Source organism: Rhea americana, unplaced genomic scaffold, assembly GCF_003343005.1.
Source record: "Rhea americana isolate MKP2758 unplaced genomic scaffold, rheAme1 scaffold_201, whole genome shotgun sequence".
NCBI classification, from domain to species: domain Eukaryota; kingdom Metazoa; phylum Chordata; class Aves; order Rheiformes; family Rheidae; genus Rhea; species Rhea americana.
The window spans coordinates 109207-126237 of NW_028186162.1; the positions used below are offsets into that span (position 1 = coordinate 109207).

Below are 17031 nucleotides of genomic sequence, written 5' to 3' on the forward strand. Positions count from 1 at the left end.
CCTACACCGAGTACTCACTCAAGACATCCCAAAAACTTAACCTTAATCTTGATACTAAGCTCCTCACGTTGAAAYGTTTTGCTGCAGAGCAGTGGATTTAAGCACATGCTGTTGGACATCACAAAATCAAGATCTCTGTGCCCTCTAGTGGCAGCTCTCTGCCACCAGTCGGGCACCAGCACAGYGGTTACAACGGGTGCCTGTTTTCTGGTAGGTGGACACGCAGAGCTATTAAATCAAATGTTGTGAGTAGGGCAACATATCCAGACCAAAAACAAAAGTATCTACTTCATTTTTTCCTCCATATTCATCTGAGGCAGCGGCCAAGCAAAAACCATAGCTCAGTCAGCACTGAGAAAAGCACAGGCTAATTACATACAAGAAAACACCAAGATTACAAATTACATGCTCTTGGGTGCATTTACTGACGTGAACAAACTCTGGTAACTCTCCTGGCTTCTACTTCCAGGAAACCGGGTGCAGGACACAGGTGAACTTGGCATCCAAAATCAAACTCAAAATAACCCAAGTCCCAGTAACCAGAAAGGGAAAGGGAAGGGAAAGGGAAGGGAAAGTCCTTTCATTACAGTTGGCAGGGGATATAGCTCCACTTCTCCAGAGAAAACCATCTCTGTGGATTTTAGTACCTCAGAGACACCTCTCTGCAAAGCTTTTTTTAAAAAAGAAGGGAACACACCATCACTGCCTGTTAGAAGCTGTAAACAAAGAAACTGCTTTAACTAATAAAATAATACCAAGAATTGTGAAGGAAAAAAGGAAATATCCCAAAATTAGAAATACTGGGCAGTAACATTTGAACCTTCCAGGCTAGAAACTGATTTCTTAAGACAAGGAAGTTCAACGTGACCCAGCTCTGAAGAACGAGCTTGYGCAGTGTTTCTTCATTAACGTCTGACAGGTGCAATACCTGCCGATTCCCAAATCTGGGGGGAAAGGCAGAACTCAAAGCCTGCTATAATTTCTGTCTCATAGAAATGGCCTTGACTTAATCCTGTTGTTCAGTTCAAGCAGCAGCAATAAGAAATTCAATCAGCCATTCAGAATTCTTTGCTTAAAACAGCATGGTTTCTTGATTTAGAATAAAATGGTCTCAGTTCCTCCTAAAGATCACTCCAAGTGCCAATCCTTCTAAAGAAGCTGAAAAACTAACTGCTACTCTTTCCAGAGGTGCTCACGCTTGCAAAAATTTTCCGTGATTATATTTTAAAGTAATTTAGCACTACAACTTTCAGCATTATTAACCTTGATGCACCGGGTGGCACATCTTATAACCTMGGTAAGGATTATGATGTTTTAAGCAGCATTGTTCTTTCCTACTCATTTGCTGAGATTAATCATACAGGAACTGAAAAAAATAGCAGAGGAAGCTGGAAGAAGGGAACAGACAATAACTACTATGTTATTTTTAATAGCTTGTTAATCATTTTCATTGGAAACACAGTTYTCGAATTTATGTATACAAGTACTCGTCAAGTATACTTTTCACACGTATTTGTAAGAGTGCTAAGGGCTTTTATGTGGATGCAGACATCTGACATCTTTAATTACTACACTGGATCCTGACCATCCTTTTAACAGCTACAGAGCGCRTTATTATAAAAATGAAAAACTACACATTTGCTGTGGCCTCAAGAAAGCATTATATTCTGCATTTTGATTTATAATTGGCTACTGATTGTTTTTCAGGGCATTCATTTCTCATTGCCAAGGCTTTCATAGTTTCAGACCATGTCCCTCTCTGTCCATCAGCATGACACACGCAAGTTGACAGCTCCCCTACAAAGGGGGGGAAGAACAAGACATTCTATAACACCAACTTTAGATTCTTCATCATCCCAGATAACTTAGATCTTGTAGGCTGATGGATATTCTGTGATTTCCCTCAAAAGCTGCTTGGAAGAAGCAAGATACAGGTAAAGGAATAACTAATGGATTGCCAAAGATGTTAAAAAGCCAGATGTGGCCAAGGTGAGATAAGAAAAAATAGCATTTGAGCTTGGAGGAGCAGCTAGCAGCTTTCATTTGACTTCTAATATCTAGTCTTTGCAGGTAAACTGTTTTGTAGCTATATTGGAATGGCTTTTATTTAAAGCAGTGAAGACTATTTACTATTTGAAATGGTATAAAAATAATGAAAATAAAAAGACCATTCACGGACCATAACACAAAAGAATCACAAAGCACAGACCCTTCAGAATGAAGCGTCAGTCTCACCTGACTCAAGATTTGGAGCACTATACAAAAGGAGCAAGGAAAGTAAAGCAGAACACAGAGATCTTCAACATGAGACTTTCATGATGAAAAGATATACAGTGAGATGAAAAAACACCTTTGACTTACTGGAAAACAATTAGTCACATTTCTATACACAATATATTTCAAATGGCAATCACATGAAGTATTTGAATTCACTTTCTTTCACTCATTTTCACTGGCAGTCTAAGGCATTACTCTTCTCTGCTAACAAAAATGTTCTTGTTTAATCCCTTTGTGAGAACTTTCAAGATGGTCCTAGCATTCTCAGCTGGATGGCATTTAAAACTAAAGGCAAGTAATACAGTAAAATTGCTATGGAACGTACCACTTCTTCATCTGAAAGCTCTCGTCCTTGGATACTGCTGTTTTCTCTCACAGCTTGTTGGTGTTTTTTCCCTTTAATGTGGCTAAAAAGGTATACTTCTGAGGAAATCTGTAAAAACAGTTAATTATGAGTAATTTTTGCTTAATAATACTGTAAACAACAGTATTTTAATACATGCTGTTTTCTAGGAGTATGTTCAGAATTTGGTATATTGACTCATAACTATGATATTGAAAATTAATTTTTTTTAATTTCAGCACACTATTTTCATACTCATTTTACTGATTAAGAACCAAAACTGTCTAGTCTTCCTCCATGCAATTAATTCTTATTCAAAGCCAGGCATAAGCGCCTATGTATCAATCTACAGATTTTGTTTTGACATAAGATGCAACACAAATGTTGTATTGCAGAATATAGACCAGACCTAACAAAAACTAAACACAATGATTTTGTTTAGCCAATATACGAATCAAAAGTACAGTCCAATAAGGAGCAATGAGATTCAAGGATGGGTCTCTATCAAACTTGGTCCTGAAACAGCTCCATGTCTACTCCCTAGAAATTAGGCAAGATTTTCTGGTAAAAATATACATATATAGTTCTTCATTATGGAGCTTTACATTTTAAGAGATGAGGGTGCATATTTAAAAACATGTCTTAGGCTTTGCAATCTCTTTGATGACTAGACCATGGAACTACTGTGTTTTATTTCATTCATGCCTTAACTGATATATTGTAACAGTTTTAATTATACAATCTGTTTTAGAAGAATTACATGAATTAATTAAATAACTCTGTTTTTTTTAAAAAGAAGAAAAAAGAAACTGATGCCATTTCACGTAACCATGAGGAATTCCAGATGGATTGCCAATAGAACAGACCTTTAGAATTTCAGAGCTCAACTGTAGAACTTTATCCCTCAACCTAATTTACATTCATATCTTTTATGCAGGACCTGAGCGTAAATCATATACTGATTTGCTAGACAGCAGTAAAAGAATTAGCTTCTCATCTCATTTTGAAAATTATACTGTCTGTTTTTGGTCTTTGTTCCTCTCCTATTAAATCTTAACAATTTAATTCCTTTTTGACTCCTACTGGCTCTCTGATTATGGCCGAAACTATGAATTAACTTGGCAGTTAATTGGAACAACTCAAACAAACATGCYCCCAAAACAAGGTACACTTCACAAGGCAGAGCAGGGACACAACAGATATACAGTGTTCTCACCTGTAACCAAAGCAGAGTTTGCGATTTTAAGGCTTAAGTTGGCCTCCTAGTTTTGATAGTATTCCCTCTATCCAACTTACCATGACACTGCATAATGAGCACTGTTTTTTTCGTTCATATGGTGTAAGTTTTGGTGCATAATCAGTATTAGCATGTCTTCCGCTACTTAATTCAGCTGCCTTCTCTTTTCTTTGTTCAATTTGCTCCATGTGCCTTCGAATACTTTCATCATGCTGAATGCAAAATAATAAACGCAAAAAAAACATTAAATCACAGAAAACAGAATTAAATTATCCAACGAAATACTGAGAATTACCAAATATTGTACAGTTCTGGATGGACTTATGTTAAATTGAAATTATTTTCTAATTCTGGAAGGCATTAAAAATCACCACACTTATATACGTTTTAACATCATGCTAAAATTTAAAATCAGTCACCGCTATTTTTATTTAGAAGGACAAGATTTGTAAATCCTTTTATAGATCCATGTGCTACATGTAAAATTTCAGTTCTTCAGTTTTGTTCTTAATGAAACATTGCAGCAGAGAACGCAAATCCAACTTTCAATTCCACAAGTATGTAACATGTGCTGCATTCACTGATAGATATGAAATAATAAAGCACAAGTGAAATAAATTACTTGTTATTTATCTGCAATAGCTGGCACAGTTTACAAAATTCTTTCAAAAGGTTTTCATACCTAATTCTCATGAGAATGGAATAAATTAACTATTATTTAAAATCGAGAGGCTGAGGTATAAATCTTGAATTGAATGATAAAATTACACTTCACAGCACAAGTAAATGTAGCTGTGGTTCTTTAGAATGGGATCAGAGCAAATAATTAAACTGAAAGACTATTTATGCAAATACAGAGGCCACACTAGAATTTTTTTAAAAAATCAATAGTAATTGAAACTTTACAATGTAGTTCCATCTCAAAACCCCGAAAGCAAAACTTAGTGTTTTAGCAGTCTTTCTATTTTTTGACAAATAATGGATCTCTCTTCAAAACTTCCAAGACTTTTGTTTCTGGTTCTCCACTGGTATGTCAATTCAGCAACCGAACTGCAAGAGGCTGAATCCTTATGCCTATTTATTGAAATCACTGGAGTCCTTCATGGTACAAAAGCAAACAGCCTGACACATTGTTAATGGCATCAATGCCAGTACCATTACTAATGACTGTGACTGTTTTTGAATTGTTTTCACCAGCTGTATGAGAGTTTTTACATACTGATTTTCCTCATGATTTATTTCAAAATTATTGACTTTTTTTGGAAAGTACACATTTATTTGTTCTCATGCTCCAAGCTTTGAAATAAATATATTTCCATAGGGCTCAGTCCTGTTATTTCCAAATTACATAGTGCATGTTACATGGCAAGGTCCTCTTTTTAATAGAAGTCTAACCAAAAACTTCATGTATAGTTACAAAATTCAGGACACATTTTACTGCATAGTAACATCTTTGCTAACTAAAATATACATACAGAAAACAATTCTGCAGAAATTATATGTTATTAATATATTTTTCATCTGAAGTTTCCTTTTATACCTTCAGTTGAATCTTCTTCTGTAGTTCTTCCATGGCTTCCTGTTGAGCTGCAGTAAGAGCTGCCAACCTCTCTTCTCGATCTCTAATCAAAAGATAATAAATATAGGGAAAATCTGTAATAACATGAAGTGTACAGTATATTGACAAATTTGTTTGAAATGGAGAACAAGCATCCCCAAAAATGAAGATGAAGTTGGTTCAGTAGAAAAGAAAGACAACAGAAACCAGCTTAGTTAATAGAGAATACAGAAGTTATAATTTTGATGATTTAATAAAATCAAACACTTGAACTTTTGTACCAGATCCCTGATCACACTTCAGTCCAGCTGTGAGCCATGGTAGTCAACATGATGCTGCAAAATAAGGATGAATATGATGCCGTCACCATAAGCATTCTAGCATTCATACAAGATTAATGAAAGATCCAGAGTGAATCTCCTAAGTATCACTCTATTGAAGAGATCAAGATTTATTTTCCTATCTGAGAAAAAAGAAAAAGAGATAACTTGAGCTGTTACAACAGCTACAAGCATCCYTTTTTTTCTAGAAAAAATGGTATCAAGTAGAAAAATAACTAGTTGGTAACAATTTCACCAAGAACATCTGTAAGCCAAGGGAGTTCTTAAACCTTAAATAGAAAATAAGTGGGCTACTCCTGCTGTTTGTAGGAAAAGAGAATTGGGATTGGAGAGAAACACTTCTGGAAGCCTTGCAGCTCTGACAAAGGCCAAAAGAGGTCATGAAAGCTTTGGGTAAACTGAGCAGTGCAGAAGGCATTTGAAGCTATATGCCATCTCTTTAAAAGGCATTCTAAAATTAAAGTAGTTTGAATGACAAAACTAGAAAGGATAGCAAAGAGAACATTACTAGGGAATAGTACTAATGGTAACAACTTGAACGGCAAAAAAGTTATCTTACAGAAATAAGTGAAATACTTTCAACTTGAATCCAACACCTGAGAAAATCTGTATGCTTTTAAAAATACTGTCTCTTGAAAGTAAGTTTTTTGAATATCTTATCCAAAATAAGAGGCAGACGTAGAAAGGCCATTAGAAATCTAAAAGGAGAAGAGAGCTGCCAAAGGAGAAAGATCCCCAAGACAAAAAATGGAGAAGATTTGCACGTGTGTGTGTACATATACACATATATACATACACATATATACGCACATAAATACACATACATACACACAYATATATATGTGTACACACACACACACGAGCAGTATGTATACATACATACATAYATGAGTGAGTGAGAGAGTGCGAGAGCAAGCACGTGTGCCCCTACGCACTGCTTTTCAGCAACAAGGGTTGTTTGCTATGTTTGGTTTTGTTTGCTTTTTAAAAATGAAAATCTTTATAAAATTATTTCATTTCAGTGAAAGTAGAAAGCTCAGAGAAAGTAACTTTTTAAACAAAAAGCTATAGATAATGTAGAAACAGAGAGGAAAGCAGAGCGAGGAGACAAGTCTAACAGTGAACACTAAGCACAATTGTTCTTTCAGAAAACGTAAGTGAAGTCTTCCAACCACCAGCGGGGAGCAGAGGGGTGGAGGAGATGATGGATGAGAAGTATTATGTACTGTATGTATCATCTCCCCGGAGGTATATAAAGAAAGCCTGAACCCCAGTCTTCTCTAAAAGTTTCGTTCTTGTTTTAAAGAGCTCCTGACTCACACCATGAACTGAAACAAAACATACCTAACACAAGATCCAAAACCAAAACTTATTTTAGATACTTCTTGCAGCGTATATTTTTTAGTATTTGTTTAATCCCACAAATTATGACAAATTAGTATCACAGAATATTTTGGATTAACATTTTCAATTTGAAAGAAAATTCTAAAGTTTCTGTTATCTTAAATATAGGCCATCATCAGTATTCCTACATAGGCCCTTCTAACAGTCTTTTATATGAATAGGTTACATTATACAGCTTTACGATTCCTATTGACAAGAATAAGATTTTTCATATTATGGATTCCAACTCTTTGGAATATAAAGCACTCAGAAATTGCATCTAAAACCTTACTGGAATCAAGCTAATGTACTGTAAGGGCAGAGAGTCTCTTAAAGTCAATTTTAAATACACWATTCCTTTCATACAGAGGCTTTAATCACCACCAGATGCACGTGGTAAAGCATATACTGAAGAAACTTTAAGCAGATATTCCAAAAATGACTCATTCCAACAAGTATTAAATCTTCAGGATAAGAGTCAAGTCTTAGCAGCAGGGAAAAAAAAAAAAACCCAAACGATTCCACTGAGGTTTCACCACAACACGCCAGAGTCCAAGAGGGAAGGGACAGGACAGTAGCGTCCTGCCCACCTTATCTCCCCTTACCTTCCGAACCAGGACACCGAGTCCTGCTTTTACTCCACCATGTTAAAGGGAGCTCAGAGCTGCAATGACTCCCGAAGGCCATTCTAACACGACCAAAGCCCCGGGCTGCAAGGCATCATACGCACATCCCTTCCTATTCTTTGTCACAATTAAAAAAAACAACCAAACAACAACAACAAAAAAAGCCCCACAACTCTCTCATATGATTAGCATCTAGCAAATATAAAATAATTGCAAGCAGGGTACTATAGCATCGAATACAAAGCAATTGTGYACAATAATGGCAAATATAGAGGAAACCTGGTGAAATATAGTACTAACAGAAGGCAGATGAAGTCACCTGTTCAGCATATACCATAATGCTAGAAAAGTAGCGGATTTAAAACTGAATGAACAGTTTTAGGGCACAGGATTAAGTGTCTGAGCCTTAAAAGAAATTCTAGTCACAAAAGACCTTTGGGGGAGAAGTCAAGGGGATAGAGATCATATCTTATCTGAACAAGTAAGACTTCTATTTTAATTTTACTACACCTTTGAGAGCGGAGACTCAAAAAGCCAGAAACAAATTTTTTCTTTCTTTTCTTTTCTTTTCTTTTTTTAGATACAGTAAAAAAATCATCATTTGCCAGTAGCAACTAGTTTGTGTCTTTTTTTCCCAGTCAAGCCTGCCCCACCTCCAGCCATATTGCAGGACTTCTGGCTTCAGAAAGGATGTATAATTATTTCTATGCTCCAACTACCATTAGGAAGCAAGAAYAGTGTACTCAAATTCAACTTTCCATAACTCAATGGTACGAATTGCTACGAACATCACCCTTCAAGTTTCTTCGCTATTTTTAAAAGCCAAAGATACTTGGATGTTTTCAGTAAAGAAAAAGCAATGATATGAAAACCTCATTTGGCTTGAAAGAAATGCAGAATATCACTTTTCTGCAGTAAAACAAGAAACAATATAACCAGATTTTACGGCATCAGAACATCTGTTGATAAAAGTTATCAGTAGAAACAAAGTATTCAGCGTTAGGTCAGGCAAAAGCCCAAATTTTAAATATTTTTTTTCCCAGTTTTGCTAACGTACATTTCTAATCTTAGGAATAGTTAATCTTCTGGAAAGGAACTTGAATTTTTATTAGATCTCAAATTAATTATTTGATGTGTTGATGATAAAACACCACTGCCCAGGAGAGAGAAACTCAAGGCAGAGAATGCAGTACCTAAGTGACCAGACTTGCCAGGAACAACCTTATTTGGTATTTAAGTAACTAAACCTATGCCAAGGCTCTCAGTCTGAGCAAAATTTTAAATCAGCTTTATTTAGCAATTTCCCAGCTTTCCAGAAAGCTACCTTGATTTCCTCAGATAAAACACAGATATTCCAGTCCCTAAAGAGCTACACAGCAGACAACTGACAGAGGAAGGGAACGGGTATATGATTTCAGAAAGATGCAGAAGATGCATGCAAGTKTCTATCTTCCTAAAGGACATAACCAAAATTCTTCCCCACATTAGTCCTCAAGTGTCTGAGGATAACATACTGAAGGATCCCCTCCCAYGCATTCTGTTTCATTATGAATGCAACTCAAAATAATTCAGGTAAAGTACAAGAAGTTCTAAGAAAGGCCACAGATCCTGCCCAGAATTCATTAGATTTTAACATTTAATTGGGAGTTGAATGTCTTTAATATACCAAACTAGAATTAGTCATGTTTTTAGAATATAACAGAAGTGATCAATACATTTCAAAATATTTTAATTTGCAAGGGAAAGAACACACCCCCTCACCCCCCCACACACCTTTTCATGATAACTTTGAAGAAAATAAGCTGTGACAATCAAAACGTTTAAAAACCATTAGTGATTTTATCCAGAATATTTCTTCTCATCGGAAAAATGTAAATTGCATTTAGGTTTTATGGAACGCTTGTGGTCGTGGAACTTTAGGGAGAGAGGCCATAGTGGGAGGTGAACAGGAATAGAATTTGGCAAATTAAGCAGTAAATAGAAAGTGGTTTTCCTGAGTCAGTAAACCTTTCTCGTAGAGCACAATACCACTCCCTAAACCCAAATCATAAATCATCCTCTCTGCACCTCATATCTGACTCAACAGAAAGAGAAAGAAGAGCCCACATGAAAACCCCTTTACGGACTTGTGATTATGGGTGAAAACATAAAACAAGCAGCTCATAGGCAGCAGAATTAATGAAGCCTGATTTCCCGGTTTTGTGCTTCACAGATGTAGCCTCTGGTGCCTACCAAAAGGTGAGCTCAAATTGATGTCAATGAGTCCAAAAGTTACTGGGGAGTAGAGGTAACAGGGAACATGGGAACATTAATCTTGCTTCCTTTGAAAACCTAAGCTAAAATACGAAAAAGGTAAATTATTAAAAGGTCTTGTGAGCAATAAAACTAAAATGAAGTAATTCTAATAATATATAACAAAATATATCCTCGCATGTTATACTGTGCATGTATCTAAGGAATACAAAAATCTATTACAGAATTCTGATTTYTTCTTTCAAATCATTTATCAGGAATATTTATTAATATTGCTCTTTTAAATACTAAGTTTGAAGTCTTAAGAAGTCTCTGTTGTCTTTCTATTTTATAGAGAAGTGGCAGTTTGCCTGAAAGGATAACAGTGTAGGAGGGGGGAAGCAACAAAACAAAGCTCTACCTGGCCCTTTCTCGCGCTGCATCTTCCCGTGCTTTCTCTTTCTCTTGCCTCTGCTGCTCAATCCGTGCTTCTTGTTCTTTCCTTTTCATCAGCAGCTCTTCAACTCGGGCTTGCCGTTCTGCTTCCAGTGCTCTCTTACGCTCCTAGTCAAAGAAAAATAATTTCTAACTTTTGCTTTAGGAAAAAAAAAAGAATTAAAAAATGGAAGCTATATTTTAAAACATTTCCTTAGAGAATTTTACCTTATTTTCATGCTAGTGTAAGAACACACTTCTATTAGATAAAGAAATAATAAGAAAATAGAGTGTTCTCACAAGTCTGAAAATAGATTAAAAATACTGTTGCATGAACTAAAGCTACACATTAATCGGGCATGTATTTTGCTCATCTTGAAAAATTTATCCATTAAAAAAACTACATTAAATTAATCTATTAATGAGAATATTTTAAAACATTTTAAACACCCTACAGGATAAAGGTGATGTGGAAATAACACATACTCTCACAGAATATTAATATTTTAATCATGATTCTAAAATTGTCTGAACGCTGGTCTTGTACAACAGGAGTTTTGACTGTATATTTTTGTTCTATCACTGAGTATAGAATTTCTTTCTCACTACTCAGTTTTCACTTGATTCTGACTATAATTGAGAAACTATACATTGTATTACAAATCTCTCTGATACACTGGCTATAACCATAACTGCAACAAACATAAAAGTAAGTCATCTTTGAAATTATAGATATTTAAAGATCAGGTAAGACATGAATGAATAGATATATTAAGTTTGTGAGTTTTACTATATGAAAATGTGATTATTTGGTCTAGTTGAGCAGTCAGTGCAGCACTAAATTTTTAACATGTTCTTGAAATCCTTAACATACTGAAAAACTAGTCTGCTTTGTATAATAGATTAAATAAATATCTTTTTAAAATATATTCCCTGCTACAACCTCCAGGTTTGTGAGTACATATCACAACACTAACAAATTATTTTCCTATCAGGAGACAGTGCAAGGTTTCATTAGCACAAATCAAAACTCGCCGGAATTATGAACATTTTTAAATGGTTAGATAAGGTTTTTAAATACTGGATTTACAAAAATTTCCATATCTTAAAAGTAGAAAACAGTAATCKTATAACTTTATTTTAGTCAGAAAATGAAGAGTTACAAAAACAACATTGAATATTTTTTTCCATGACTAGCATTTTATGTTATGACTATGATGTTAACCATACTGTCTTCAATGGTAATTAGAACGGTGGCTTTCACAGTAATTGCATTCTTTTTTGCATAAAGTTTCAATAACAGCATTGTATAAATACACTGATTTCCTTCTTAATAAAATAAAAAAAGATAAAGCATGTTTTATTGCAATTGTACAATTAAATGGACAAGAATACAAACAGCTCTATGAAATACACCCAGTATATTGTAAAAACGAGCACTGGTTGTACTGGACATTCCTTGCAAAGATCTTTACAATGGTTTTTGAAAACAGACCAGTACGACTGGCACATTTTGAATTAGGTACCAGCACTATTAAATGTCAAATTTAGCTCAGTTGGTTAGAGCGTGGTGCTAATAATGCCAAGGTCATGGGTTCGATCCCTGTACAGGCCAGTCATTTGAGGGTTGGACTAGATGATCTCCAGAGGTCCCTTCCAACCTTACCAATTCTATGATACTCTATGAAATCTGAAAAAAAAATCTGTGATCTTCTAAGTAAAAGTTAAAATATGCTTGATGGAAGGAAAGGTATAAAGATGAGCATGTGGAATCTGGCATTAGGAAGAAGCAGAGTTTACTGGATGGGTCTAAGATGCGCTAGAAGTTTACAAAGATGTTGCCCAGGTACGTAACGGAAGCATGTCAATTTTCARAGATACTCAAATGATACAAGATTTTTAGATCACTTGTGATTCTAAAAGATACAGTTCCATACCTAGTGAAGTCCAGCACTGCTACAGTAAAGCTAGTGGAAGCTAGTTGTGTTTTTCCAAAATTTGAGGGTTTTTTTGCATAAAGTTAAATTCTGTATAATTTACAGGCCAGAACACTGTTGTTACTCATCTCAATTCATGGAAGTGGAAAGAAGGGTTTGTYTGTATTTGTATTAACTGCTAAAAAGCTGTTACAATGGGAGAGGGTCCAGCTCCACCACAGCGCAGAACTAGACCTCTCCGAGAGGAGTATGCATTGTTTTATAGAAGGGACAGCAGGGGCAGCTACTGTGCATGAAAAAAACATAGCAGGAAGCCWTCAGCTTGATCCTTGGACAGAAATGTGCTGCAGTAAATGGGATTTAGCACTGAAAGCTTGCATGCAGGGTTAGAGCTAGTTCACCTACAAAAGGTCCTAGTGACTAGGTAAMGTGGGAAAGGACTAAAAAAGTGGCAGAGACAAGAAAGAATTAAAAGCAGCCAAAATCCCAGAAAGGGACTCCAGGAAGGCTGCATTCTGGAATAAGGGAGGATGGCCAATTATAATGGATAACCAGGATCACTGAGGTCAGTTCATTTCATATGTAGTATGGAAGAGTGCATTTCACTGAGAACACGACACATCAAAAAAAAATAATAATAATAATCATCATCTTCAGAAATTTAAAAATTTTTAGTGATGGATTCTCTCAAGAAAAGTTTTAGCTAGCACTTTTGGAGTGCCATCTCAACGATGGCCTCTGAGCAGCTGAAGCCAGAAAGGTGCTGCACTTTTCAACAGGGAGAAAGAATCAGCTGCTAACAATCAGTATTAAGCACTGAAGGAAGCTGGTTAGATTTTCACAGGTGAACAATAGTTGTGGTGACCTGAGGCATGTATATATAGAGAGAAGGCATTCACATGAGAAGAAAACTTACACTYCAGATACTAACATACAGATCAATGCCAAAAAGTGCATACATGAGGTTCAGGAAACCTAGTATTGGAAGGGTACAGTTAAAAAAAAAATATTTCAGGAACACTGGTTCCTGAACATTGGTTTTCAATGACCCTGTAAAAAGTGTGATAAATATGACAGTAGGCATGTGATAAGGCATAGTTTTTCTATTTCTTCTCAACGTTTTAAGTGTTACTAAAACATAATGATTTGCTTAGAATAAGAGATATTATTTTTTCTAAAAGCTTAAGACAAGCATGAATCATCTACTCAGCATGTATAGCATCTGAGCTCTCTCCCTCTGGTGGCTGAAACATTATAGATGAGGCATACTTCAGAGTAATTTCTTCTGAAGTTGCGTAAAGGAGGTAAGACAGAAACTAATAAAGACTACAGAGCCAAAATATATATTAATTATATATACTTAATATATGTATTTCACTATTCCCTTTCAACTAGAGATAAGTTATACCTGTACAGCTTCATCACGTGCTTGCTTTTCTTCTTGCCTTCGTTGACGCTCTTCTTGTAATTCATTTAAGCGTTGTTCATACTCTTTTAGTTTATTCAACACATCATGACGTTTGTTCTGAGCTTCTAAGGTGTTTATAAATGCAATTTCATTTACCTGCAATTAATCAGAAAGTGTAAAAATCTGAGGAGCTGACAAAAGTTTTGTTGTTACTGCACACTTCTGAAACTTTCAGGGACAGGAAGAGGCAGATAATATATTATTCCCTTTTACATGTCACTATTTCTTTAAAATTCTTGTAATCTCAGTACAGYAGTATCTATTAGTCCAGGTAAGTATTTACATGAGAGAATAAGAATCATTTTATATACATCTATTTTATGCTTTCCAATATATTATAAAAATTGTAAACAAGAAATGATTAGGTATGATAGTCATATGATCAATCTCATTGAACATAAAGGAACTATTAACATTTAAATACATAAGTTACTGTTCATAGGTTTAATCATTTAAAAATAAAATATAACCTCATTTAGACTAGGATACAACTACTATAATGTGCTTACAATATGGACACCAATTTTTATGCACATGAGCTGGATTCAAGGAAGTACTTATAGTATAGTACTTATATATTAACTGAACATGTGTAAACAGTTTATACCCTGCCACCCTTCATCATCCACTTGCAGAGAACAGTAAAATGCATGTCAGTTAAAAGCATTTTTCAGACATATTGATACAGCTATTCAAAATCCTGCATCTTTACATAAGGTTGTACAAGGTTCTCGTATCAGCTGATGGTAAGGGCCTCAGTGGTTTCCTCTGAGCATTACAACGTAAAAAATGTGGGCTCTCCATCTTTCTCAGCAAATACTTGTTTGATGGCCTTAGGCAAGTTACTTAACCTGTGCAACTCCGACCTGCGTCTACCCCAGGACTACTACAAAATATAATACATTAAGACTGGCAACTCACCGCATGAGGGAAATATTTTAATAAAACAGGATGACACATTTTTTCATTTATGTTGTCTTTTGTCCCAAAGACTGATGTGCTCAAATTCTGTCCCCTCCCTGCAAGTTAGCAAGTACAACTGATAATGACATATTTCCACTAAAAAAGGATGAAACATTCCCCTGTTTACATTGATTCTCCTTCTGTGAGAAAACGCAATGTACTGAATGGCTGCCTATGCTCTGCTCTGCAGCACAGGTGACCAAAAAAATTACTTTGACCTTAGTATATAAAGGTGTAAGTTTTATTTTACTTTCACCATGGAAAATTAAATTCCAGTTTCTAATTTCCACCAAATAGTACGAAGTTTTATCATTAATAACTATAACATTCTCTGATATTTGATAATTTATCTGATGAGGCATCCCAGCAAAACTTTTTTGAGAACTAGTAAGTTGAGCATAGGGTTTTGTCTCTCTCCTCCCCACCCTTCCTCTCCTCTAAGCAGGAAACTCTGTGAAATATATATATAWAAAAAAGAGAAATTGAGTRATATCAGAAAACAGAAAATTTTGGTGAGTAATAGGAAAATCTTCYCAGTCTTCCCAGCAACAAGACTTTATTTAGTCTCTCTCCAGCTCAGGAAACTTGGAATGCCAAGACCTGACTGGATAAAACCCTTAAGAGAAAAACGCATAAGTGGTTACAGGATCTAAAAGGTCTTTCTAATTTTAAAAATTATGAGTATCCATTGAATAAAAAAGTGGGAGTTTGCATACTGTGAATAAGGAAAAACTAACAAGCTGAAATGGCCTAGTATTTCATATCAGCATGGCCTATTTCACAAACATACATAATTTCATTCACCCATAGAARGACAATACAGTATGCAGGAATTAAATATATATATATGTGCATGTGTGTGTGTATGAATGAAAAGGCTAAAGTACTTTAATGTGTATATAAAAATATCAAAAAATATCATTTTCAACRACTTAGATTCATTAAAGTAATAAATGTTTTGTCCTCTCAGCAAGAATGCTGAACACAATTCTTGCCTGCTTTAGGCTTTAAAATGCAAATGCTTCAGAAATTTATATATAGCTGAAAAAGCAAACTCTTACTTAACTTTATGCTGATTTTAGAATAAAGGTCATTGAGGAAAAATCACAAAAATATACTAGCTACAAACCCATGCCAGAAACCAATGATTGAAATAGAAATTTTGTTGTACTCAAAGAGTATGCTCTGTTTGTCTGAATTCAAAAAATAAACATGTAGACAGATCAATGGACAAATAACAGCTGATCACAGAAATGGTGTGAGGGTATTTTTGTCACTTTGTTTACTGACTGGAATGAATTTAAAGAATGGATTTCATGGTTCAGTACCTARGTAAGCAGTGGGAATTCAGAAAAACAATTGGGCAGCATCATCCTGCTCTTTCAGCTCTGCTACTCATGGGCTCGTATTTCTGTAAAGCCTTCTCACCCAATTAAACCTTTACTTCCAGAACAGAAGAACCTCAAGAGACAGCAGATCTTACACATTTAAACATACATAATACTTCAAACATCTGCTTAGCTGGGAATTATGGTTAGTGTGATTTAGTTAAAAATGATTACAGAAGTCACACTGGTGTAATGAAATAATAATGAAGGTAAGTACGTTAGACTGAATTAGGTAATCTAGAAAACATTTTAATCTAAGAGACAGAAACAGCAACTAAGTAAAAATGCCAGACCAATTTTGTCGTGCTTATGTTAATCAGGATGAAGAGATGCAATCACACAGCTGGGATACACCGTCATTATATAATGCAACACTTCAGTTTTTAAGAGGATGTATGTATCTTTACACRGAAAAAACAATCCTTTAAAATAAAATATTTATGTTTAACAAAAGAATATGAGTAAATCAAACCAAAAAGCACTCACCTCAGTGCTCATCTTATGAAACTAGGTATTAAAATCAGAAAAACACTAACAAAACACTTAGAATAAGTGTTGTGTATTAACTGTAGGTTTGCATTTATTTCTAATTGTTTAGCGATATTAATGGTACAAACCACAGCATCAGAACAACATGAACAGAATACATGTTCAATGACACGCAACTCTGGATCAATATCCAGAATGGATATTTAACACAGGAAGAAGTGCAATGAGCTCTCCTCACCTTACATTTTATGTGCTGGAATACAGAGAAYTTATAAACAGATCTGCTGCCCCTTCTAGGGGCACTAGCTACCACTGAAGCTGCTGCCACAAGCTCTGGGTGGAACARGAGCAGCA

At 35.2% G+C, this 17031-nt stretch overlaps 1 protein-coding gene and 1 long non-coding RNA gene across 4 annotated transcripts in view; one reads left to right on the top strand and one right to left on the bottom strand.

The window, feature by feature from the left end:
* SCAPER (S-phase cyclin A associated protein in the ER) overlaps positions 1-17031 on the bottom strand; it is a 167643-nt gene that overhangs the window by 108857 nt on the left and 41755 nt on the right. For all 3 annotated transcript variants that reach the window (XM_085303941.1, XM_085303939.1, XM_085303940.1), the window contains exons 15-19: positions 13778-13933; positions 10419-10561; positions 5398-5479; positions 3917-4069; positions 2603-2710 (exon numbers count right to left, since the gene is read on the bottom strand). In XM_085303941.1, the coding sequence (XP_085160067.1) occupies positions 2603-2710; positions 3917-4069; positions 5398-5479; positions 10419-10561; positions 13778-13933 (642 nt within the window). The remainder of the gene's footprint in view (positions 1-2602; positions 2711-3916; positions 4070-5397; positions 5480-10418; positions 10562-13777; positions 13934-17031) is intronic.
* Positions 9839-17031, top strand: part of LOC146596380 (uncharacterized) — a 32477-nt gene continuing 25284 nt past the window's right edge. Inside the window, exon 1 of the long non-coding RNA XR_014895743.1 lies at positions 9839-10003. This is a non-coding gene — a long non-coding RNA (uncharacterized LOC146596380). The remainder of the gene's footprint in view (positions 10004-17031) is intronic.